This window comes from Musa acuminata, chromosome BXJ3-1, assembly GCF_036884655.1.
Source record: "Musa acuminata AAA Group cultivar baxijiao chromosome BXJ3-1, Cavendish_Baxijiao_AAA, whole genome shotgun sequence".
NCBI lineage: Eukaryota > Viridiplantae > Streptophyta > Magnoliopsida > Zingiberales > Musaceae > Musa > Musa acuminata.
The window spans coordinates 41,695,488-41,722,578 of record NC_088349.1 but is presented as its reverse complement, the minus strand read 5'-3'; the positions used below and the strand labels follow the sequence as shown (position 1 = coordinate 41,722,578).

Here is a 27,091-nt window from a genome sequence, read left to right as displayed (position 1 = left end):
CGTCTTCAACAGTAATATGTTTCCCAGTAACAAACGGCACATCATTTGTATCACGTGGGGAAAATGGAGGGTCACAGGCAAGTCTATGAATTATAATTTGGATCATTACCTGCAGCAACAGTCACCTACTCGATCGTACAAGCTCGGCAGAGATAACGGTGCCCCCTCAGAAGATGTACATGCACGCCACCGCAGTTAGCAGTGTCGTCAACAGTACGGACACAGCATTAACGGCGTTATTGTCCAGCACGTCCGTTCCTGAGATCTTGATCACGGTCGGTGCCCGTTTGCCGACCACCTTGCAAGTCCAATTGCATGTTAGAATAATAATTATTATTATTACAACAACAACAACAACAACAACAACAACAATAATAATAATAATAATAATTATTATTATTATTATTATTATTATTATTATTATTATTATTACAACAACAACAACAACAACAACAACAACAATCAGACTATAATAATAATAATTTTTTTTCTTTTCTTTTTGCACATAATAATAATAATAATAATAATATTATTATTATTATTATTATTATGGCTGAAAAATGCACAATAACGTTAAAGAAATGCCTGGAAATAATAAGAAAACTATAAGGCGATATTGGTGGTCTACCTTTTTCCGAACCGTACAGTATCCACTGAACTGAAGAGTTGCACCCAGTAATGAATCGATCAGGCTACCACCCAGCCCGGCTGCTGCAGCAATTGGTATCGCCAACAGCTGATTCAAGACCGCATCGGTAGCACATTCAGCTGTGAGTAGTCCCACAATGACACAAGTAAGCCCGATAAGTAAACCAGCTGCAGTGGCTGCCACAAGTCCCTGCACACTGACTGCACCGTTCGTACCTTTGCGGACGGTCTGTGCAGATGAAAACAACAAAGAGGAGATGGTCATTGTTTCAGGACTAACACTCGACAAGCATACAATCTTTAACATACATCTGAAGGAAGAAAAAAAAGAGAGGATCGGAGCTTAATTGACTGCATCATCTGGTAACTCTCAAGAACTAATTGCATAGGTGAAACAGCCATGAAGAGAGAATAACAAACAGGTTTCACAGCTTTCACATGGGATTTTAACTTGGAAACGGTCATGCTTCTTCCACCTGAAACCTATCTGCAATACTTGACATTTTTCTATGGTCTATCTGGCAGGTTTCGAAGCAAGATCCTTTCCGAATGATACTAATATGACTAATCGATGATATAAAAAATAACAGAGATCAAATAACAAGATATGCAGATTGGTCCTTTCTCATGTATCAGGGGACTAGCAGTTGTTGCTGTGCAGGAAGGAAAAAAATATCCAGAAAAGTTAACAGTCAGCCATACATAAATGTCAAAACAAGTAACTGAATCATTCCCTTCAACTTTGATGATTCACCATCGCAAGGGAATGACTAGTTTCTTTGTGATAAAAGCAAACAGAAGCTTGCATAGCAATCAATCAGCATATACATATAGAAGAGGTCTCTTCTTGTTTTGCAAATGAAACTATTGGACACATGTTTGGGCTTTTTTTTAATGAAGCAGCTCTAAAAATGGAATTCTATGCACTTGCATCTTTTTCCTTGTTTCTTAAGCAAGACAGTTAAAACGGACCTTTGAGACAAACACTCCATAGTCCACGATAAATCATAGTATTGAAAAACAACAGAATTAGACCAGTTTAGTTTGATCAATGCAAAAAAAACAAGGGTTAAGGTCAATTTTAGCCCCTACAGTTTTGGTCATGGACCTCTTAAGCCCTTATGGTTTACTCATGTCTAAAATAACCCCTATATTTTCAAAAAGATAGCATATAAGCCCCTCCCGTCAAGTTTGAGTTAACAGATGTTAGAGTCTGCTTACGTAGCATGTTGACTCATAATAAACCATTAATATATTAAGATCTATTTTAACCCCTATGGTTTTGACCATAGACCTCTTAAGCATTTATAATTTACTCGTGTCTAAAATAATCCTTACATTTTCAAAAACATAATATATAAGCCCCTCCCGTCAAGTTTGAATTAGTAGACGTTAGAATCTACTTATGTGACATGCTGACTTACAATAAACCATTAATATAATGACATATATAATTTAATTTTTTTTTTTTTAAATAAGACCTATATCAATGGTGGGAGGATACGTCGTTGTGGAAGCGACCACCAGCAGCAGCACCGAGTCGCTACTGCCTGGTAGGGCATCGTACGCACACGGCCTCTCCCGCGCTGATGACAAGCTTAGGAGCTTCCGGTCTTACCTCAGGTGAATGTGTGTCGACTAGTCCGATGTTAGGCATGCAATGGTCTCCTAGTCCCTCTTTCTCTTATTGGGCGTTTTCGTCCCCATCGCCTCCCACTTCATCCTCTCCTATGCCCCCACCCACGCCAACAACATAGTGGTCCACTTCTCTCACCTTCGCCTCCGGCCTCTCCTACCTTTGCCTCTCCGCCTTCGTCCACCGCTACGGCCTCCGCCGCTTCCTCTTCCTCAATAAGCTGGTCGGGGAGAGCGAGCGAGTGTAGGAGGGCTACATGGACCAACTCAACTACTCCTTCCACCTGCTCTCTATCTTCGTAATGTCGTGCTTCACGGGGAAGGTGGCTTACACGGTATGGTGGTACTCGTCGGGATCGAAGCGGGTGTCGTTCGTGGTGACGGGTGGCATTGTGGTGGGCGACGTGGTGGCATACACCCTGGAGTTGGCGAGCTAGATATATCGGATGTCACTCGCCAACTCCAAAGTGCATGCCACCATGGCGCTGCCCGTCACCACGAACGACACCCGCTTCGATCTCGACAAGTACCACCATACCTTGTAAGCCACCTCCCTTGCAAAGAAGCCGGAGGCGAAGGTGAGGGAGAGCTGGACCACCACGTCGTAGGCGCGGCAGGTGAGGGCGCAGGAGAGGACGAAGATGCCCAAGACGAGGAAGAAGGACCAAGAGACCACTGCGTGCTTAGCGTCAAACTAATCGACGCACATCCACTTAAGGCAGGACCGGAAGCACTTGAGCTCATTGTCAGTGCGGGAGAGGCTGTGTGCGTACGACACCCTACTAAGCAGCAATGGCTCGATACTGCTACTGGTGGTCGCTTCCATGACGACGCCTCCTCCCATCATTGATAATGGTCTTAGTTTTTTTTTAACTTAAATTATACATGTCATTATATTAATGATTTATTGTGAGTCAACATGTCACATAAGCAGCAAACTCTAACGTTTTATCACGGACTTAGCTAGTTTTGCCTAAGTCGTGCGGCACTCTTGCGTGTCCGTCCGCAAAGGTCAGCCTCCCCGAAGCCTCCCATTGTCCCTTAGGACCGACAAAAGAGAGAACGGGTTAGAGAAAACGCCTCAATCGGGATCCACAAGCAAACATCTCCGAAAACACTTTATAGACAATGCAAATTACAAAGAGACTTTACAAGCTCTGAACAATTGCACAAAAAGGGTAAAATGGTCCATTACAGACCGAAAATCTCTCACACGTGTCCACATGACACAACCTTTATTTACAAGCCTAAAGCGGCCACCAACCTAACTAAAATGGGACTATTAAGCCTTCGACCGTCCCTCTACATGCTGTACAAAGCATAAACATACCAAAAAACACGGACATACATAAGTATTACATCAAACATCCTGTTTAGAAGTTTGTCCGTGACATTCTCCCCCACTTATTCCTTTGACGTCCTCGTCGAAGCCTTTGTCGACACTGCAACTCCTCGCATTTGCTGAGTCTTCAATCTACTGCTCCAGTTGCAATGCGCCTCTTGGCTCCCAACTGCTCTCCGCTGCTGTTTTTGAGTAGTCGAACCTTTAATCCACCATGCTGCTTCAACTCGCCAATGACTCTAACTCTAGTGTGGGGTTGGCTGAGTTGTGTTGATCTCTGTTGGTTCCTGCGGATCCTCCAGATGAAGGAAAAGACCATCCTTACTACGCTAGTCTCTCAAATGCCTCATGCTGCTTGAACTGGGTAGATGCTTGTTGGAGCTTTAACGAGCATCGTCTCGCAAACTTCTGAAGTTTTGGGTCCTTCCTCCACAAAATTTGCTCATTGACTCTTCTTTCACTTAGTTGTCACATCCAAGTAGGTTCGCATCACTTTCGCTTTCGATTGGCATTTCGTTAAGAAATGAAGCGGACAATCTACTCTCAGTAGCACTGATCACCGTTGGTGAGGATTTGACAACTATTGTCTTCCATTATCTTCGAAGGGTCTTTGAACTTGTGCAGAGCTCCTCGAGTTTGTACTCCATGCATCAAGCTGGTTACTAGCCTTCGCTTGCTCTTTGCTCACACTTCTGAAGCACTTGAAGTGTTTGCACTCCTTGCGTTGAGTTAATTACTGTGATTCACCTTCTCAATGTCATCGAACTTCTGGAATATAGGAAGTTTTCACCCCAACTTGGAGTAATTCTCTCATAGGTTTGGTCGCCTCTGGGATTGTACCGTCTTCTCCATCAACCTTGCTGCCTACTTCACTGAGTAGCAAAGGTACAGCACCGCATACTGCCTGCTTCGTTCCTTGGTTATGCACTCTTGCATGACCCGAAGTCCTTCACTTTCGGCTATCTTGATGAGAAGCTCATTGACACCGGTCTTACGAAATTCCTCGGCCTTTACCCTTCAGCCTTATCTCGGTACTTGCAGATTGCCTCTGCATGCTCCACCTCCTCGGCCCCTTTCACGACCAAGCGCTCTCCCTCTATGAGAGCAAGGGATCAATGACTTTCACGGAAGTCCCGCCTCTGCGGTACCATGGCGCTGCCATGCCCATGGCCCTACTATCCGTCGCCTCGCATCTGTATCCTTTTTCTTCACGATCAGTAGATATGTCTCCGTGGCACTCCTCTGAGTTCACCTCCATTCTAACTGATGCTTGATTTTGGGTAGCTAAGTCCCTCTGGACTCGTCATCGCTTCCTCGCCTCTTTCGACCCCCTGCTTCAACACCTCTGTGTTGTCCAAGCAGCTCCCTTTGGTCGATGGAAAGACAGAATGCAACTCCCATGCATGGCCTCTGCCATCACGTTGTAGGGTTTGCACCGATTCTGTTCTCCTTAGCTTCCTTGGTAGCAACATTCGCTTACTCGACCTTGTCCTCTGACATGCCGGGCTCCCATAAGCAAATATGAGCTTTGGAGCAGTCCAACACTCTAGTTGCTTCGATCATACTTCTATATGATCAAGTCCCTCCCATGGGACTCACTGGTACTTGCATTCGAACTTTTCCCTTGGTGGAACCCAGCCCCCATATGCTGATGACCAAGGTTTTCATCCGATGCAAAATTCGATGCACGCACGGAAGACCCGCCTCTGCGGTACCATGGCGTTCACTCCTTGAATTCATAGCCCTTCTTACCGTCGTGTTGTTCACCGAAGTGGAGCTTCCAGTAGCTCCCGATCATACCTCCGTATGATCTAGTCCCTCACGGGACTCATTCATGTGTATCGCATTGCCACGAACTGTTCCACCATGATCCGCTACACCATGTCACCTCCTGGTGACATCTCCATTGCATTCTGATCCTTGTGGGATGAACTCGAATTGTGGTCCCTCCATGTGTGGCTTCTGCCCTCCATGTGTGGCCTCTGCCAATACATCGCAGGGTCTCTTCCACCTTCGATTTTGTTCGCTCCTTTGGCAATCGACCTTCATCCACCCACTCTTGGGTCACACCTAGATGAAGCACCGCTCTAGGACAGTCCGTCGCCTAGTAGCTCCCGAAGTCCCCCAACTTCGCTGCAATTAGTGCACCATTGTCTGGATCCTAGGCCTCTGCCCCTACCAGCATAATCTTCGCTGCGCACCGCTTCCTTCATGGCAACTTGAATGGCAACACTGCAGTATATTCTTCAAGAGTACCCGCCTCTGCGTCCTCTTGCCCCGTGCTAAGGCCTTCCGAACCCAACTTCGCCTCCGCAAATTGAGTCGCCTTAGTTCCTCCATCACATGCTTTTCCGAGATAAAGTGCATGTGCCCAGAAGCTCTATTCGTCTTTGGCACCATGCAAGATGAGTCCGCTTCGTCAGAATGAAGGACCCATAGAACAACATGATCCTGCTCTTGCCTCTACAAGAGTTCATGTCCTTGACCTCTGTCCAAGGAAAGCACTGTGCCTCCGCTCCATGTTCCATCTTCTATGCTGGCTCCCTTCATATGGATTGGGTACTTTGCCAAGTTACACCCAAGTTGCTCCGCTCCTCGTTTTTGCATTGAGTTAATGGTGGCCCTCATGCCCACCATTCCACGGGTCAGCCCTCCCTTGAGTCCAATCTCCATATCGACTCCAAGTGTGCCTTCATTTATGTTGCTTTGGGTCGCTCCCCCACTTGATCTCGTAATGCATCTACCAATGCATTCTCTCGAGTGAGATCATGCAAAGACTTCTCGCCGCTTGCTCAGTCCATTGAGCTTCGTGGAGTTGTTGTTTGTTGAGGTACTCCTCCTCAACTTGTGAGGTCTGTCCCACATGATTCTCCCTCTGGAGAGCCGGGACTTATCCCTCCTGGATAACTGTCCCGTTGGAGCAACATCTCTCTTCGTTTCAGAGACCACCATCCCCTTGGGCTACTCCGATCTGCTGAACAAACTGGGCATTGTTCTGCCTCCTGCAAACGCACTTGCTAGATTACGACTCCACGTCAATACAGCCCCCGCTGCACCACTCAAGGCCTAGCAACATGCTGAACTCGTTGCACACTTCAGCCTCCTACGGACGTATCCTTCACATGCCGAAGAGAAAGTTTCAATGCTCCATGGCGCCGAGTTTCGGTCGCCTTGGGATGGCCACGAACATTTCATCGTCCGCATACAAGCCCATGCATGAGTACCAAATTCTTCGAGCTAGCAATTCCCCTCACCTCTGTGAGCTTTGCATAACTCTTTTGGTCGTTGAGCAACTCATTCCACCTTGCATGGTCTCATCCTTTACCAAGCGCCTCGCTTGCCTTGAGCACCATCAAGTATAGTTGTCAACGTTGAGTCATAGCTCAAACTCAGCCATCCCAACCTTTGTGCGCTCCGCATTCTTCCAAGCTTGCCTATTCTCGTGGTGCATCTTGCGCGAAGGGTTAGCCATTCCTCTGAATGCCAATTGTCAGATGCCCGCTCCTCCGAGCGACTCATTTTCCCTACATCTCCATGCTCGTTTTCCCCCCAAACGATCGCGCGTGTGCTGACTGCCCTCAACGCAGCCCCGCTAGGTCCCCCACATTTGCATGCTAAGTGTTTCTACGAGTGCTTGTCCCGCTCTGATACCATCTGTCACGGACTTAGCTGGTTTTGCCTAAATCGTGCAGCACCCTCGCGTGTCCGTTCGCAAAAATCAGCTTCCCCGAAGCCTCCCATTGTCCCTTAGGACCGACAAAAGAGAGAACGGGTTAGAGAAAACGCCTCAATCGGGATCCACAAGCAAACATCTCCGAAAACACTTCATAGACAATGCAAATTACAAACAGACTTTACAAGCTCTGAACAGTTGCACAACAAAGGGTAAAATGGTCCATTACAAACCGAAAATCTCACACGTGTCCACATAACATAACCTTTATTTACAAGCCTAAAGCGGCCACCAACCTAACTAAAATGGGACTATTAAGCCTTCGGCCGTCCCTCTACATGCTGTACAAAGCATGAACATACCAAAAGATACGGACATACATAAGTATTACATCAAACATCCTGTTTAGAAGTTTGTCTATGACAATTTGTTAACTCAGACTTGATGGGAGATGCTTATATGCTATGTTTTTTAAAATGTATGGGTTATTTTAGACACGAGTAAAGCATAAGGGCTGAAGAGGTTTATGACCAAAACCATAAAGGCTAAAATGGATCTTAACCCTTTAAATTTAAATTACACGTGTCATTATATTAATGATTTATTATGAGTCAGCATAATAAATTATAAGGGCTTAAGAGGTTATTTTAGACACGAGTAAAGCATAAGGGCTTAAGAGATTCATGACCAAAACCATAAAGCCTAAAATGGACCTTAACACTTTAAATTTAAATTATACGTGTTATTATATTAATGATTTATTATGAGTCAGCATGTCACGTAAGCAGACTCTAACGTCTGTTAACTCAGACTTGACGGAAGGGGTTTATATGCTACGTTTTTTGAAATGTAAGAATTATTTTAGACATGAGTAAACTATAAGGGCTTAAGAGATCTATGACTAAAACTATAAGGGCTAAAAGAGATCTCAACCAAAAAAAAAAATCAATATACAAGTTCTGAGCATGAATATTCACTAGAGCAGAAAGTAGAGTTCAATCAAAATCTACTACTATAAGATCTCTCTACTATACTTGTGGTGCCAGTAGAACATTCCCTCTAGCAAATAAACCAAAACATGCTAAACCGAATAACCTGGATTGATATAAGATAACTAAACAGCCTGATTACTAGTAAAGCACAAAACAGATATCATTGCTTCCTTATATCCATTAGTTAAAATAAAGTAACATACACGAATGAACAAAGACAAAGTAAGATATTGATTCTTAGTCACAACAAGGTCAAATTAATTAACCACATTAATATGTACCTTGAAGGTAGTGATTAGCCTGGGTTGAGCATTGCTAAGAATTCCAATTTCAGATGACCAGGTATCTCCATTACAACAAGCATAATGTCCAATAATGCCACCAATGAGGCCAGTGAGAAATTTTGAATTTTTTGTGTCCAAGCAGGTATCTTGTCCCCCAGTTACAGTTACGAACACCATTACCAAAATAGTTGCAAGCGAACTATTAGCCAACACTTGTATCCTGATAACATAATTGAACACACGTCATGTCAGGCTATGAAGGCAATAAGGTTGAAATAAAAATAAGTTACAAAGATTATCTATCCTCATATAGTATTCTCAAATTATAGCATAAAAAGTGGATCATTTTATAAGCTCATAAATGACATGAGATCTGCAATACTGAATGTCAAGAAAAATTGTGCACCATATGGAACATATTCCACCCAGCACCACTCATTGATAAGTCTGCTTTATCACCATTAGATCAAACTTGAAACAATCATTAAAAACTTATACATAAAAAGCAATCTTACAGCACAATTGCCAATCAAATTGCATATGTCACCTGAATGTTCATTCTAAAGTAAAATATTTTTCATAGATGCTTGTTTCAACAATAACAATAACAAAATCGTAAGTCCCAATTATTTGGAGCCGACTACATAGATCTTTTATTGCCATTAATATTATACTTTTAGATCTTCCTCAACCTCTTTTTATACTACTAACTGTAATTACTTCATCTCTTCTAATTACTATATATTCAGGTCTCTTGAGCACATGTTCATTCTATTTTAAATTATTATCTTTTATTTTTTCTAACAACCATATTTTATTTTTCTATCTTTCCTAATAAATCAGCACATCCACTTCAACATTCTCTTCTCGACAAGAGAAACTTTTTATATATATTGCTTCTTGGCTACCCAACACTCAAATCCATAAAGCATTGCTAGTCTAACAATTGTCTTATAAAATTTTTCTTTTAATTTCAAGGATATCCGATAATCACACAAGTTTCCTAACGCTCCTCGTCATTTTAATCATCATATTTTACTCTATTAAATATGAATAATATCTTTATCAATATTTTTATCTTGTTGAATAATTAATCTAAGATACCTAAATCTTTTATTTGAAGGATTTCTTTTCCCATCTAACATAACTATATTATCATGTTTATTCCTAACATTACTAAAATTGTATCTCATATATTCAATTTTGGTCCTACTTAATATAAAATCTTTAGTTACTTACAAAACTCCTTGTTCATCCTACTTAACTATATTCGCATATCTATTCCTAGTATTACTAAAATTAGCTCTCATATATTAAATTTTAATCCTACTTAATATAAAAACTTTCTAAAGATTGGCTCCACAACTCAAATTTAAAATTAATTTTATTTAGACTCTCATCAACTACGACAACATCATCAGCATATAATATACATCAGGGAGGCCTATCAGTAAGTTCATCCATTATCAATGTAAAAATGTAGGAACTTAATACGGATCCTTAATGTAATCTCATACTAATAGGAGATTGATTAAACACGCTCCTTATAGTTCTAACAGTAGTAGCTACATTATCATGCATATTCTTAGTAGTATCAATTTAGTGGGTACACCTTTCTTTTCTAGAACCCACTAATAAATATCTAAGAACTCTGTGTTTAACCTTTTCTAAATCAATAAAAATCATATGCAAATCTTTCTGTTTCTCTATATGCTTTTTCATTAATTGTTTTCTATTGTTGATCTTCCAAACATAAAATCAAATTAGATTAACTCATTTTTAATTCATCTATAATTAGAACAGTTTCATGAATGCTTGGTTACTCGAGTCAAAAGGAAGTGAAATAAGATAGTATAGATTGACAATACTTTAGAAGACTTGACTTTGAAAATACATGTGAGTTTTCTTAAAAAGGAAATGAAGTTTCTCTAGACTTTACCACAAGAGACCTATATAGTTACACTTTTAGAGCATATAGTGACATGATGTCATGTAAAACATTGATAAAACACAATTAAATATCCTAGGAGTTCTGTAGTTCTCCTAATCTCACAATTCACACAGGCGGATTAGATCTTAAACTCTTTTCATTTTGTTGCAATAAAAAGTCTGTAGAAGATACAAGTCTTGAGAATAGGTATATTATCAACATTAGTTGTTATATCCAAATTAAATGAGGAAATGTATTTTGACTTAGTAGGGATATATATGTAATTATAAGTATGATCCAATCTAATGTAATAACTCATTCATTAATTTTCCAAGTCTGAAGCACTAGCCCAAGATGGTTTAACCCAAGGTAATGGTAATAGACTCATTTAGTTGTACAACAATTCCAGTCATCTTCCATTTTGCTGTGAAACTAAATTGGGATATTACATTTTGTTTCCTCCAAATTTAGAATATATCAATGTTTCATCATAACTTGGAACAAAAGGTCAAAAGCAGCGTGGCTAACTTAGCGCCAAATGTGACTGAAAATCTCTGGTTAACCTGTCTTGCAGATAGTTTGTTTTTTCAAATCAGTAGCCAAATATAGTAAATCTCTCGACCTCAGGATAACCCTTAAATCTCACTTACCAGAAAAAAAAAAAAAAAAAAAAAAAAAAAAAAAATATATATATATATATATATATATATATATATATATATATATATATAGTAAATCTCATCCAAACTAAATAAAGCCTTCTCGCCAACCCATCCACTCAAATTTGAGCCCCTTTTCTAAATTCAGCATTCTTTAACTATTGATTTACAAATTCATGGTTCACCGCACCATCAATCTGAGATATTCTTATAATTAAAAAGAGGTAAGTTTTTCACGTCTGTTAAGGCCACAACATAATACAACTTTCCCCTCGATCAAATTTAGGCACCTCTCTGCAACTAAGCATTCTTTAATGACAATTTTACGACACGATGGTTCTCCACAGATTGACTGATATCTAAAGAATGGCCTACAAATTGGATTTATTGTCTGTCTGGTTCGAAACAGCCACAAAAGATGTTCCATCTGAAACAGAGAACTAACCAAATAAAGGAGGCACGCAGGGGCAGTACAATCAGTGATTCCTAGCTAATCTGAAAATTTCAGGCCCTAAAGTTAAAAACAGAAATGTGTCCAGTAGAACAATATAAAGCTGAAAGAAATTTAACGAACTTAACAAGTGCAGGATCTGATGCGGCCATCACAACAATTCCCATAATATTTATTAGTAATGACAGAACGCTAAGAACGAAGGAATCATTAGCCAATAAGAACAAACTAAGGGGGAAGAGAAGGAAATGTCACCAATTCCGCTGCCCGCCTTCCTTGAAATCCTCGTCGATGCTCCTTTTCTTCTCCTCTCCCATTTTTGTGAGCTTGGAGGAGGTGAAGAAGAAGACCAGCAGGAGCGCGGCGAATCTGGAAGAGAAGGGGCACCGACAGTGAGCCCTCTACTTGGAGGAAGAATCCAAATCCAAAAAACGTGGAGGGCTTGAACCTGTAGCCGGCCGCGATGTGGATCGCCGTCACCAGGAACCCCGCAATCGCCCCCGATCGATCGAGCGACCTGTGGAGGTACGCCCTTGCCGCGATTCCCAGCGACAGCACCACGGCCACCGCACTCCTGACCAAGAACCCCTCCATGCTCTCTCTCTCTCTCTCTCTCTCTCTCTCTCTCTCTCTCGAGTAGTGGAGGGGGAAGAGGGGAACAAAAAAGAATTCCAAATAATGAATGGAATCTTTCGGGAAATCAGTGAAAGATGTGATGAGAGCGCCACTTCTCTCTCTTTATTTATCTTACTGGTAGGGAGAAGTGGGACCATCGGCCCTGACACTTGCCAGGGCTGACTGGGTCGGGGTCGCCGCTCGAGTGCCATGGAAGTGGGGGAAAAAAGCGGCGAACGGCTGACACGGGGGATGGTCGAAAGGTGCAAGGTAAGTAGGAAATGGAGAGGACGAATCGCCCCTGTAAAGTGTCCGGGGTGATTTGGTCCATCGGTGTGGGACCTCTGTGAGGTGGGTTCCTTCGGAGACCATGCGATGTAATGTGTTGGGGTATCAAATGGGCCAAAGATGAGCTTCCTTAGTCATCATGTATTGAACAAAGAAAAAGAAGTAAGACTACATAGTAACTACTGCTAAAAAGAAAGAAAACAAAGAAGCATCATCACTCGTAGCAAAACCTGTATCTGCTTATGCTTAAATAAATAAATAAAAAAGGTAAGGGTGATGACAGAATGGAAAAGATTTTACTATATTTTTAATTTGGAACACAATAATATTTCCTTATGTTAGGATGATAACCCTGAAAATACAGTTTTTTTTTTTCCTTTCAACTCAAGAGAAATACGATGTCTGTATTTTTTTTTTATATAATCTCATAAATATCCTTCCCTTCCTCATGTCATCTTTTTACGATGCCCTTCCTCGCTTGTCGTCCTTGTTGCCCTCGCCTCTTTCTAACTTGTTGCTTCCATCGTCTCCATCCCATACTCACCAAAGGCAAAAAAGGAAGCCACGTAGAGGTTGCGAGGCCTTGCGATCGGAGTAGAGGGCCGAAGCAATGAACGACATCACCAAAACGAAGGCAACAAACAAGAAAAAGGATGTTTAAGATACTATTGGAAGAAACAAAAAACAAGAGCATCTTCTGAAAGAAAAAATTGAAAAATAAAAACATTTTCAAGAAAATCACCTTAATATGAATCCATAAAGTAAAATAAAAATAACCCCAAAATTTAAAACCATTTTACTGTTAGCAAGAATGCGTTTTTGCTTGGCATAAGAGACTCTAACAACTGCTTCGGAAGCACAATAGAACTTCAATATCCATGAGTTTATTAACTAAATGACAATTGGCACATACAATTCATCGTCCACTGCTTCTCACGCAAGTTACAAAGAGAGCATGGCAACATAGAGAATGAAATGGGCTGACACACAAAGATCAGAAGGCCAGAAAGGAGAAGAATTTACCCATTGTTTTATACCACAATATAGACGAGGGCAACTCGATCGAGCCGCAATTAGTCGAAGCATAGCAGACGAAACAGCAATACATGACTAAAATACAACACATGGTTAGTACAATATCTATTTAACCTAGTACCAGGTGTTCCATAAGTTAGATGATAATATAACATGAAGTCTCATACCACAAAACACTATCCTTCTCTAACTACATGGTATACAGGACATCATAGCTTCTACAGCAAATTACCAGCAGCTAGCTTCTTGTTTCTGCAAAGAGGCTACTTCCAAAGCTTGACACACTTATCGTGACTCACAGATGCTATTACTCCAGTTACATTGGATGCTGCCAATGCTGCAATTAAACCTTCATGCGCAGAAGAGGGCATGGTTTTGTTCTCATTCATGTCCCAGAGTTCCAGCGCCTGCAGAATTGATGACTTCAGTTAGTAGTCATTTGATCAATTACAATACAGAACAACAACAAACTATCTACAAGAGACTGAACCTCTCAGTAAATATCACTCAAGTCTTATTTGAGTAATTGTGTTCCTACAGTTTCAAGTGTGATCTCATGCCCATGCCGCCAACATTTATTAAAATTACATATATACAAATTCTTGGTAACAAGAAAGATAAATAATGCACAAATAGTATAATAATTAGTGATGGATACTAAGAATGGTGCAAATTGAATCAGAGGGCTACTTCACCTACAATCTATAAGACACATGATAGATGTATGGCTAAATGTTAGTGGTGCGAGTAATTTAAGCATTAAACTCGCCTGGTAGCAACCAATCACAAGCAATGATGGATAGCTGGGGTGAAAAACACATGAGTGAAACTTAGTTCCACTACAATTCAACTCCTTTATGCATTCCCCGTCGCTTCCCAAACCAAGTGACCATATTCGGACTGAGTCTTCGCTAACAGAAGCCAGACGATCACCCGAAGAGTTCCAGCAGATCGAAATAACATGTTTTGTATGTCCCTGTAGTTGAACAGTGATGTCAACAAACTAGAATGCTGTTTAGACCTCACAGCAAAGGCGTTAAAAATCAAAGTAAGGCTACTGATCCATTCTTAGCTGATTAGATAAATATATTAACAGCAGTACCAAATGATCAAGAAATTATGGATGGTAGGAAATGAAAATTTGACAATCTGGAGAACCATAAGTTATTACTCAGGAAAATGCATGCTTGATTCTCAATTTAATAATCCTCACTTGTGAAATCATCTTGTGATTCACGTAAGATATTAATAAAAGAACATGATGTACTGCTTCCATTGCATACCTAATGTTCCAGATAAGACAACCAACCTGTAGCAAATGCCTGCGAGCTTGTGTCTCAACATCTAGTATGCCTATGGTGTTCTCAGCGGCCGCAGCAAGATACCTACCGTGACGAGGTTGAAACCTCATTTGAGTTGTTCCACCCTGCATGCACAATGAAAAAAAAAAAAAGTTAGCTAGCCAGCAGAAGAATCTTTGCACCATGTTGTCCACAAACTCTTCAGGGGTTGCATTTGACAGAAACAATTGAAGGCAAAAAAAAGAGACCACTGTTTCATACCGGAAAAACTCTGGCACAGTTACCATTGTTTATACTCCAGTAACGCATTTCCCCATCACTATCACAGGAACAAATGAGATCCTCTTTACTTGGGTGAAAGTCAAGGGACATGACTGATGCAGAATGGCCAGTGAAAGTACGGAGGGAATAGCCTGGCTGTACATTGACATCATGTAGCCAAACAACTCATTAGAAATAACTCAACAAAAGATTAAAATCAGCAACATGACAAGAAAAATAAAATATTCACATTGTCCATGGTAATTGAAGAATCACAACATTTTTGCCTTTCAGAAGTTTCTCACAGCCAGATTGCTTCAGACTTGTACAGACAAGAATGCTGACACATTCATAAGACCATGGATGAGCATGAGTGTTGATTGGTTTTTACAAAAAGAAGTCATGACACTGTTCATGGTCCATGAGAATGAAGATTGTGATGACCAAAACTGTGGACAGAAAAATTTCCTACTACTTGCCATCTGTGTTCAGGGAATTGCCATGTAGACTAGTTAAATGGACAATGAAAGTCAATTGTGGAGAAATTTCTCCGATCTGCTAATAATATGCTACTGGATGAATGACGTGCCGAATTAATGTAGTACTTTTTCTTTCATAATTATCAAATAAATTTGACAGATTTTCCTACTTCATTCAAAGAAAAATGTACATGGATCACAATTCTGCTGTCCAGCCTCAAGCACAAACTTGGAGCCATCATGAGCATTTATTTATAAAATGTACCATATACCAATAAGATAGACAATTAAACCACTTGATTACAATCCTCATTGTTTTTTATAGTTGGTACACAGTTAATATTTATAGCAGATAAATCTATGGCATCCACCCCAAGGCTCCCTACATTTTATTAAATATAGGTATAGCATGTTTTGTCCTAGTTCCACAGAATTTCCTATGAAATACGAGGTCGTATCCATAATCTTGTCAAGCATTCAACCATATATGCCTGAATATACCATCCAAAAACAAGTATCATGCTACATCTTCCTGATCACTTGTTTTTGTACAAACTCTGACAAGAGATATATTTTGTAGTTTAGCAAAAACTCAATTGTCTTTCCAATAATGCCTTCGGCATTGACCCTTCTCCAGAATAAGCATATCTTTATAATCTCAAACATCTGCATGTGCACCCAAGAATATGGCCTTTAAGTAGATGTGTGGTAGAACTTTAACCAGACCAGTATTTACCAGTCAGCACAGTATGGAATTGGCCCCTTGTCCACCGGCACAATGCCAAGGGTGTGCCGGACATACTTGTCATGGCATGAAACGATACTGATGCCCACTCAGCTGGCTACAGTATAGTTGGCATGAGTTAGCATGGCAATCCATGTGTGCACGCTGGTCCATCATACTTAAGCACTCACATGATTTGCTAAATCCATTCCAAGATGGTAAATAATATGCTTCCTCCGAGTCAGTACAGACCATCTGCGGAACATCTCCTATTTAATAAATCAAGAAAAAAAAAGTTCTAGTGGTCATGTCTGAAATTGCATCCAACAGTTGTACTACAAGAAAACAGTGTGAATGTCCATCTGAGAGATACCAATCACAGACGACCTTTATATATGAATAAAAGCATACAAGTGTCAATAATATTTACTACAGCATTGTGGTTGCTTTTGACTTTTGTTAACACTATATGGATAACATCGGTGACCTACTATCATCAGAAAATAAGCCTTCCATTATTTTTGCAGTCACTAGATTTAGTACAAGTATAAACATCAAATTGAAAGCTTGGCAGAAACCTACTAATTTTTATGGCACAGTCTTTCATATATTCAGCTATTTGCATATATTGTCCCAATCTAATCAGAACCCACTAGCCTAATAACTTTTACAGAGTCATCTAGAAACATCAACCAAATACTCTTTGAGTCCAAGTTATTACAGGCAACTCAGATTTTCTCATTATACATCTTGTAAGATCTCAAATAATCAGCACAAAGTTTTCCCACAAGAAGTGATGAGATAATATAACAGTGTTTGTAAGAAGAGATGGATGTACATAAACAAACATCTTAAAATATTCCCAACATGCCAATAATGCCATCCAAATGACAAAAGAGATGTTTTTAGATGAAAGTGTTGCATTAAAGCATGAAAAAGTGAAACACTTGATACTAACATTATCAGCATCCCATACTCTGACAGTCTTGTCAAATGAGGATGTAGCTAGGCGTGGCATGCTAGGACTAAACCGAACATCAGTAATCAGCAGTGTGTGTTCCTCCAATGTAGATTCGTTCTTTAAGGTATCAGCATGCCACAAAACAGCCTGCAGGATGGGATCAAATGCCTTAAATAGCTTCTTAAAGTATTTTGCTACCAAGATGGGAAAGAGTTGATTCATAATTAATAAGAAATGGTTGGTGGGCCATCAAGTTGCTTTTGACCTTTTTATCATGGCCTCCGGTTGCAAGGAGTTTTCCATCTGAGGAAAAGTGACAACAAACAACTTTATTTGTACTTGCTCTGGCTGATTTGATCTCGGTAAATGGGAATCCTGATAGAGCAATTGCTGACATCAGACAGAGAGCAAACTGACCAGGGACACAACATTTTCTTATCCTAACTATCCAGATGTAAGAAACACAAGGCAGTAAAAACTAGGCAAAAAAAAAGAAGAAATATATAGCACCTTTTGTAGCAACTATAGAATGACCAACCAAATCTCTTGGATCAGTATCATCATGAGATAGAAATGACTCTACGTTGTCATCTAAAGATGCATCCTCCACAAAGCGATCCATGTCAGCCTGCAAGTCAACAACTTTGACATCCTAATGTTAAAATCAATCTGTGCAAAATTGATTAATTAGCAACAAATATGTTCCTGAATAATTACCAATTGGTTGGCTGAAGATGTCAAAGCACCCGTCGCATCACCAAACATAATCATAGGCTTAGATGACCCACCATTATGTTGCAGTTGTGTCATTGAAATCATATCTCCTGGCGTATGAGTGGATGGGGTTGAGGGTGCAGAGCTTGGAGAAGGTCCAGCAGTATTTGTTGTTCCTGTGCTATTGGCAGGACCTGAGGATGACACAGGCTGCTTCCGCTTCCGGCCACTTTGATTGTTTGAGGTCTACAGTCCGTTAAAAACTAGTTGCTAAAAGTTAGGGAAAAACATTAACATTTAAAGACTGAAATGTATATGAAAATTTGTGACTCGTCTAGAGCAACAGTCTCATGACATAATAAGTTTGAAACAAAATGTATTAACCTACTAGTATACCACATTCGACCACAGTAGCATGGCCTTCTATTTTTACAAGGATACCACTGACATGAGAAATTGTTGGTACCACGTGATTGTTGGCACTTGCCAAGCAATAAAGGCCACTGCAGCATGGCTTAAAAGGTTGTGTGCATGAACTTGCCAAGAAATTGTTGGCACCACGAGAATGGCCAACAAACTGAAGATAATCCCTATGTTCAACTCATTAGTGAAATAAAGACAAGACAAACATTATCACAACCAAGTGAGAAGTGCCAACAGAAATCAACTAATCAAGTGAAATCTCTCACTGAACACATCAAAATCTCAAAGTGACAATCTCTTCAGACATTTTTAACATGTTATCTCATAGTGTCACAATCTGATCAGATTTCTTACATATGTAAAAATCTTCAGAACCTTTAGCTAATGCAAAAATAGAACACTGACAACAAAAGCAAATAATTTTTATGTTAATACCAAGGTAAGGTAAAAGATATACCTGATCAGTCCCTCTAAATGAATTTGACATGCTTCCATCAACCATCATATTGGCTGTTCCAAGTTTTTCTTGATTAAGGTGATTTGAGTTTTGTGATTGTTGACTTGAAAGAGAATGTTGTTGAAGCTGCTGTTGCTGACTGTTACTGCTTTGTTGCTGTGGTTGTAACTGAGCTACTTTCTGTTGCAAATACAAAGAGAAACAAAGTTTATACAGCTGAAGTTATTATTTCTATTCATGCATAAGTTACACAGTGAAGTGATGAACAACTAAAATCATCCCAAAATTTGAAGGAAAAAAAAAGCAGACCTTCATTAACAAATCTGAATCAGTGCGAGACATCACAGGGTTTGAAGTTTGCATGGGAGATCCCGCATTTGGAATGACATCATTAAGAGCATTTGACTGGCCATCCTTTCCCAAGAGCATGTTCTTGTTGTTCAAAAGCATTCGTAGCCTTCTGTTATCAATATCAGCAGCTGATGGGGAACTCAGATTTTGCTGTGCCTGAAGCAGTAGCTGCTGTTGATGGGGACTTAGAAACTGAAGTTGATGAACCGACTGAGGTGACTGCATAAATGTTCTTTGCTGTTGCAAAATCCCCGAACGAAGTTGATCTAGATCCTATAGGTTGAAAACAAAATAAATAACAGTTGACATATTTTGCATTTCCAAATTACTACCCAAAGCCCTACTCAAAATGCCTAATAAGAACATTAAGCTAAGCTGAATGCTTAATCCAACGTAACATTGACAACAAGTAGATGTGTTCATGCCGCAATGTATACAATGACAATAACAGCAATAAAACCGTAAGACCCAACTATCTGGAGTCAATTACTTGGATCTTTTGCTATCATTAAGATCTGCAAAAAGTTATATATATTTATTTAAGTCTAGAGTATTTAAATCTTCATTTATAGTTTCTATTAAGGTTGTTTTAGGTCTTCCTCTACCTCTTCTGTTACTATTAATATTAATTTACCTCTTCTAACTACTACATCCATAGGTCTCCTAAACATATACTCATATCATTTTAAATAATTCTCTTTCATTTTATCCTCTATTGGAACAATACCTAATTGTTGACGAATAAGAATATTTATTTTCCTATCATTCGTAGTAACTCCACACATCCATCTCAATATTCTCATTTCGCAATACAAACTTATTGTATATGATACTTTTTAGCTACCAACACTCGAAACCATAGTACACTACTGGTCTCATAATAGTCTTATAAAATTTTTCTTTTAATCGCAAAGGTATCTAATGATCACACAAAATTCCTAACGCCTATCGCCATTTTAACCATCTTATTTCTACTCTATGAATAATATCTTCATCAATCTCTCCATCTTGTTGAATAATTGATCTAAAATACCTAAAACTTTTACTTAAAAGAAATTCTAATCTATCCAAGTTAACTATATTCTAATCTATTCTTAGTATTACTAAAATTACATCTCATATATTCAGTTTAGTTCTGCTTAATCTAAATCTTTTAGTTTCTAAGGATTGCCTCTACAATTCAAGTTTATAATTAATTCCACTTAGGCTCTCATCAACTAAGGCAATATCATCAGCAAATAAAATACACTAGGAAGGTCTATCTTGTAAATAACGAGTAAGTTCATCCATTATTAACATAAAAAAGTAGAGACTTAAAATGGATCCTTGATGTAATCCTATTCTAATAGGGAACTCACCAGACATACTTCTTATAGTTCTAATACTATTAGTTACATTATCATACATATCCTTAATACCATCAATATAATTAATTGATACATCTTTCTTTTCTAAAACCCACCATAATATATCTCTAGGAACTCTATCATAGATTTTCTCCAAGTCTATAAAAACCATATGCAAATCTTTCTTTCTCTCTATAATTTTTCATTAACTGTCTTAGTAAATAAATAGCTTCTACGGTTGATCTTTCAGCATAAAACAAAATCGATTTTCAAATATATTTGTTTCAAGCATTATCCTACTTTCGATTACTTTCCCAATGTTTCATAGTATGACTTCTGATTTTAACTATTCTATAATTAGAACAGTTTTGAATGTCACCATTATTCTTGTAAATTGATACTAAAAAAACTCTTTCTCTATTCATCAAGCGTATTTCTGAATCTCATAATTTTGTTAAATAAGTTATTTAACCAAGCTATTCCATTCATCAAGTGTCTACATCATGCTGCGATGTATACAAAAACATATAACTTTCTATGTCCATGCCATTGTGCACACATGAAAATATAAGTAGATGAATACATACAAGATACCTAGCATGTAACATAAACAGATACATTTAACAGTATCAGAGATGGCAAGAAACTTCAGTTCAACATGACAGACTAAAGTACAGTAAGCTACAAGGAGGAATGAGAAATGCAAAGATCTTTCAAATTAAACAAGTTTAATGAAGCAGGCCAAGTGCTCACTGACATAAGAACACACACGAGAATAAGTAAAGCACATATTGCAGTTATCAAGGAAATGCGTATCTTATTTACAAGAAACAAATAAAAACTAAATCAACAAGAATTAGGATCTTCCTATTCACAAAAGCAAACTTACAGTCAGGGGCCAGCCTTTCAGAGTCAGATTGTTTCCAGCCTGATTGGCACCTGCTAACAGAACACAAACAGTGAGTGCATAAGCCCTACAGCTGCAAACACTGTTTAATGTAAATGATGTTTGGACATTGTGCAATAAAACTGCCACTTAATGAAACTCAACAAATAGAACATTGGCTTCCACACACCAAACATCATGGACCCTCCATTTTAACGCTAGAAGTTCTGTGGCTCAAGCGGCATATTAATACAGAAGGGCGTGCAAGTAAAGGATCTAGAGATGAAAGATAGAGACAGCAAAAAGAAAACCAAAAGCATAATATTAAAAAGAACACTAAAGTAAGTTGATTTTGGGAAATACTACCTGGAATTCCAATTAATGAGCCATCAGGACCTGAAGCTCTGGGGCTTAAAGCTGGATTAATCTCACTCTTTATGTCCTGTCCATATTACAATTACAAAATCAGTAATAAATTGTGAAACAAAATTGTTTTAATAAAAAAACAACCTGCGATGACCCAGGAAGCTGTTGATTCCTAGCCTGAACCAGCTGCAGAGGCCCTGATAGACCACCAGCCGAACCATGCAAAACATGCCTGAATTGGAAGTATTCCATGACAAATCTCAAAATCTATTTACAATGCTTTATATCTAAGATCAAGTGCCAGCAAGAAGATTCGCCAGTAGATAGGGTTTATGAATGCATAGGTACTGAACAGCGTGATTAGCAGTAGGTATATCATAACAATCCACATGGGCCTTTGGTGCCCATGTCTGCGCTCATATGGCATTTACATTATCCAACTATAGCAGAAAAAGTTTAATGCATGCTGGGCAGATGGTCATTTTATCTATGCAAAGTGAGCGTACCCTAAAGGTTGTCCAGGATTTGGAGCTGACTTCAGCATGGGAGCATGGTTTGGGTCCATGACCTGACCCACATTGTCACCATACCTCTGCAAAAAGAAATAACAAATGATCAATAAAATCAATCCTATACATACCAGGGAAGACAGCCATCTCAGAGGAAATAACTTAATAGTCTGGATTAGTACCTTAATTGATTGATCATCTGGAGAATCCCTTTGAAGTGGCAACTTCAGCCGTTCTTCATACATTTTTGTTGCTAAGACATTAACAGTTCCGGAATTCTGGCGCATCAAAGTATCTGTACCAACAAGCCCACTGGCACTGCCATTCAAAAGCTGAGATCCCTCTCTTCGTTGTGGCTGTTGTTGTTGTTGCTGATGTTGCTGCTGTTGTTGTGCCTGTCTCTGTAACAAAAGTTGTTGAATTTGAATATGTTGTTGTTGTTGTTGTTGTTGCTGTTGCTGCTGCTGCTGCTGCTGTGGAGACAGTTGTTGCTGTTGCTGCTCCCTTGCTTTTAAATGCTGAGTCTAGCATCAAAAACCAATATGGATGCTTAGAAAAAAAGAAAGAGCATGGGCAATCCATTCAAAGAATCAATACTTTATTCATATGTCTATATATGTTGGATTCCAGAAGATGGTGGCAGTCATATGCTGTTGCATTTTCGTCATGTCACTTCTTATTTGAAAATTAAGTGTGAAATTTTTTTCTAAACGAATTTGTCATATTGGAATTTATTACTGTGTTGTTGTCCAAACCCTGGACCTCGCATGCATTGGCGGGAGCCTCATGCCATGGGCCACCCTTATTCTTATTGCTTTGTTGTGTATAAACAATTATTGTTATTGATGCTGCCATATTGCATTTAAATTTGGGTCAGGCGTCATAATACAACCTAATTGTTGGGACTGAACCGCAAAAACACTTATGAAAATGAACTAGGGGCAAACAAATACAATACTTAAACATTCTAGAGACCGGCAGCAGCTGTGAATATCCTTCTTATACACCCTTCATCATCTCAAAATCAAGTGCCTAAAGCTTTTTTGATAGTGTGACAGTAGTGGAGAAATCTATATCATGAGCTTGCAAAGTAACCATTCTTAATTAGAAAGGATATATCAATCCTTTTGACCATAATAAAGAAAGACTTAAGGTCCATTTTAGTCCCTGTAATTTTGGTCATGGACCACTTAATTCCTTATGGTTTTCTCAAATCTAAAATAACCCTTACATTTTTTGAAACGTAACATCTAAACCCCTCCCGTCAAGTCTAAGTTAACAGATATTAGAACCTGCTTTCGTGACATGTTAACTCGCAATAAACCATTAATATAATAACACGTATAACTTAAGTCTATAAAAGGATTAAGGTCCATTTTAACCCCTGTGGTTTTGGCCATAAACAACTTAAGCCCTTATGGTTTATTCGTGTCTAAAACAACCCATATATTTTCGAAAACATAGCATATAAACCCCTTCCGTCAAGTCTAAATTAACAGATATTAGAATCTGCTTGTATGACATGCTGACTTATAATAAACCATTAATATAATGATACATGTAACTTAAGTTTAAAAGAAAAACTAAGACCACCATCAATGCCGGGAGGAGACGTCGTTGTGGAAGCAACCACCAGCAACAGCACCAAACTGCTGCTGCCTAGCAGGGCATCGTATGCATGCAGCCTCTCCCGTGTTGACGACAAGCTCAGGAGCTTCCAGTCCTACCTTAGGTGGATGTGCGGCGATTAGTCCGACACTATGCATATAGTGGTCTCTTGATCCCTCTTCCTCCTCCAAGCGTCTTCATCACCACCGCCTCCCACTTTATCCTCTCCTGCGCCCCCACCCACCGTGCCTACGACACTATGCACATAGGTCTCCTGGTCCAGCTCTCTCTCACCTTCGCCTCCAGCCCCTCCTACCTCTGCCTCTCCGCCTTCATCCGTCGCTACGGTCTTCGCCACTTCCTCTTCCTCGATAAGATAGACCTTAACCCTTTTTTAAATTTAGATTACACGTGTCATTATATAAATAGTTTATTGTGAGTCAACATGTCACGTAAGTGAATTATAACGTCTGTTAACTTAAACTTGACAAGAGGAGCTTATATGCTACGTTTTTAAGAATATATGAGTTATTTTAAACACAAATAAACCATAAGGGCTTAAGTAATCCATGACAAAAACCACAAAGGCTAAAATAAACATTAACACTTTTTTAAACTTAAATTACATGTATCATTATATTAATGGTTTATTGTGAATCGACATGCCACGTAAGTAGACTCTAACGTCTGTTAACTCAGACTTGACGAGACAGGCTTATATACTATATTTTTTAAAATGTAAAGATTATTTTAGACAAGAATAAATCATAAGGACTTAAGTGGTCAAAGACTAAAATAATAGGAGCTAAAATGGATTTTAACCCATAAAAGGAGGGTTTTCATTTGCCAAAATTACCAACAAAATAAGACATCCCAGAATCCTAACAAGCTCCTAAGTTTGCACTAAAGACAATAAAATCATCGTAAACAGAGAAATACCATGTAAATGAAATATTCTTTGGTCAAAGCTTCACGGATCTTCAAGACCGCATAATGGGAAGCAAGAACAAAGAATCTTACCTCTATGTACGAAGCAGCAGCATCAGAGTGTTTTTCGTTTGTCCTTGCAATAAATATGTCCCAGAACACAGACCACCATTCAAACAGAAAACCACCAGGGGCATCAATAGCTGAAAGAAGGGTAAAACCAGTGCTCAATTTATGGATGGAAGAACTGGAAAGCATAAACACGACAAGTTCCATAAGATTCTCTGAAACCTACCCACTGGATCGGATGACACCTTGGCTTCAGCTTGAAAGGCCTTTGCAGCGGCCTGCAGGCCTCTCTTCATCAAATAGTCATAAATGTACACATCCAACCTGGTTTCCAGGTCATTAATAAGCGGCTTCAATATCAGCAAAACCTCCGATCTTTGCATCCGCAAAGGAAGGAAGAAGAAGCAAAGGTGCGCAGAGAACACGAAGAACAAAGAAATATGGTTCACCGTGAAACATATGGAAAGAGCACAAAACCGATTGCGTCAGGTAACGAAGCCAAAAGATCCAAAGAAAACCGAGTTCCTTTCCGGAAGGGAATCAAGGGAGAACATGAACACATCCAGCTACTAAAATGCCCCCCACAAAAAAACAAACAAAAACAACCTAAGGGAGGTCAATCAAGAGAGTCTATCGTCCACAAAGCCCAAAAAACTCGTCAAAATTCGAGCAAAAGAAACAGTAGCTCACATCTTATCGGCCTCCCAATTGGTCTGCGACATGATTCCAGCACCGAGTACGCCCTTTCCCCGGCGCTCGAGGCTTGCGCGATCCACCAGCACCGAGATGTCACGCAGTCTCCACCCTTCTCTCCTCGCGCCTCGAACGGGATCCCATCAAATCAGGAAACCTCCTCTCTCTCTCTCTCTCTCTCTCTCTCCTTCCACCCACCCAAACCCTAGAGATAACAGAAGTAATAACCAAAGGAAATCTATATAAATAAAAGAGAAAAGCGGGGAAAGAGTTTAAAGAAAAATAAATAAATATATAACATAAATAAAATTCAATTTTCATGGCAAGGCAGCTTTACCTCTCCTTTGGTATGATTGGAAACACAGAGATCTCGAAGAGAAGTAATCTATGTGTATATATATATATATATATATATATATAGTATTGGGTGGAAGAATAAATGAAGTGAGTTGCAAGAGATTGACCAGAATATGATTCTTATTCCTCCAACCACTACCATTTGGACACGGTTGAGACACGTTAGGGTGCCAAGTGTGTAGATGGAGTGGCCACATAGTAACAGGTCAGCTTGATCTTATCCTTGAAGCAACTTTAATGGTGGTTTGGCACAAAAGATGATACAAATCATCATCGATTATTCCTTCATTACCTTTTTTGCTGTGTCATGGATCATTGATTATTTCATGAAAATACCAAAGAGAGAGAGAGAGAGAGAGAGAGAGAGAGAGAGAGAGAGAGAGATTTTAGATGGGCCTCATTATAAATGGATTTCATATGGCAATATGTTATGGAATGATTCAATTTTGACTTTGACGAATGGGTAATTGACTGTCCGAATTATAGTCGTTTGGGAGACAAAGTCAATTGACAACCTTAGCGACCTGAAACAAGTAATTCTTATCATTTTATTTTTTTTTCGCTTTATTATTATTCCTCAAAAAAAAAAAGTATAATTAGATCCATTTTTATATTGGGGACTACTATATATATATATATATATTACAAGATTACGAGTCTAATATATCACCATAATAAGTTTTTTAGATATAAAATTATTAAAGAAGATCTCAAGCTTTCAAGTCTTAAGAAGTGAATATAAGACATTTGTGATGATGTATTCCGTACACTGAATAAAATGCATCTTTTTGAAACTTTTTCATTCTAACAATAATAACTCACAAGTCTCTTCGATAGGAAATATATGGTACATAAAATACTAATCCTAATATCTTATTAAAAAATTATTATAGTGAAATAATTCTTTACCAAAAGTAAATATTAATCAGACAGTATAAATAGTAGAACAATGAATCACTTTCAATTTTTACGTAAAAAATTCAATGTGAAAAAAATCACAGAACCCACTTCAAACTTTCATTATCACCAATAATAATAATAGGTTTATAATAAATCTTCTCTAGAATAGCTAGATGATCATAATAACATCAAGAGCACAGATATCGA

General features: G+C 39.1%; 2 protein-coding genes across 2 annotated transcripts; both read right to left on the bottom strand.

Moving 5' to 3' along the window:
* Positions 1–4: 4 nt before the first annotated feature.
* Positions 5–12,312, bottom strand: LOC135628615 (protein PGR-like). Its single transcript, XM_065135381.1, has 5 exons — positions 12,063–12,312; positions 11,870–11,983; positions 8,572–8,794; positions 629–877; positions 5–298 (listed from the first exon to the last, which is right to left on the bottom strand). Exons 1-5 carry the CDS (start codon positions 12,206–12,208, stop codon positions 167–169), a joined length of 864 nt encoding a protein of 287 aa, XP_064991453.1. The 5' UTR covers positions 12,209–12,312; the 3' UTR covers positions 5–166.
* A 1,202-nt stretch (positions 12,313–13,514) lies between these two features.
* On the bottom strand, positions 13,515–26,054 carry LOC135629614 (transcriptional corepressor LEUNIG-like). Its single transcript, XM_065137204.1, has 19 exons — positions 25,965–26,054; positions 25,625–25,832; positions 25,161–25,258; positions 24,959–25,068; positions 22,513–22,854; positions 22,328–22,413; positions 21,966–22,053; positions 21,822–21,897; positions 21,459–21,508; positions 19,182–19,496; positions 18,873–19,052; positions 17,996–18,238; positions 17,789–17,906; positions 17,544–17,653; positions 17,276–17,425; positions 15,115–15,270; positions 14,862–14,978; positions 14,322–14,528; positions 13,515–13,959 (listed from the first exon to the last, which is right to left on the bottom strand). The coding sequence occupies exons 2-19, from the start codon at positions 25,654–25,656 to the stop codon at positions 13,816–13,818; spliced, it is 2,622 nt and encodes an 873-aa protein (XP_064993276.1). The 5' UTR covers positions 25,657–25,832; positions 25,965–26,054; the 3' UTR covers positions 13,515–13,815.
* Positions 26,055–27,091: the final 1,037 nt, after the last annotated feature.

Bases quoted from the DNA above. Each gene is read 5' to 3' on its own strand.
- LOC135628615 (XM_065135381.1), bottom strand. From the start codon at position 12,208: ATGGAGGGGTTCTTGGTCAGGAGTGCGGTGGCCGTGGTGCTGTCGCTG. The intron at 878-8,571 runs GTACATATTAAT...TCATCTGCACAG, and splicing joins GGCTAATCACTACCTTCAAG to ACCGTCCGCAAAGGTACGAA. The intron at 299-628 runs GTAGACCACCAA...TGGACTTGCAAG, and splicing joins ACTGTACGGTTCGGAAAAAG to GTGGTCGGCAAACGGGCACC.
- LOC135629614 (XM_065137204.1), bottom strand. From the start codon at position 25,656: ATGTCGCAGACCAATTGGGAGGCCGATAAGAT. The intron at 17,907-17,995 runs GTAATTATTCAG...GTTGACTTGCAG, and splicing joins CATCTTCAGCCAACCAATTG to GCTGACATGGATCGCTTTGT. The intron at 13,960-14,321 runs GCGAGTTTAATG...TCAATTCTGCAG, and splicing joins TTGTGATTGGTTGCTACCAG to GCGCTGGAACTCTGGGACAT.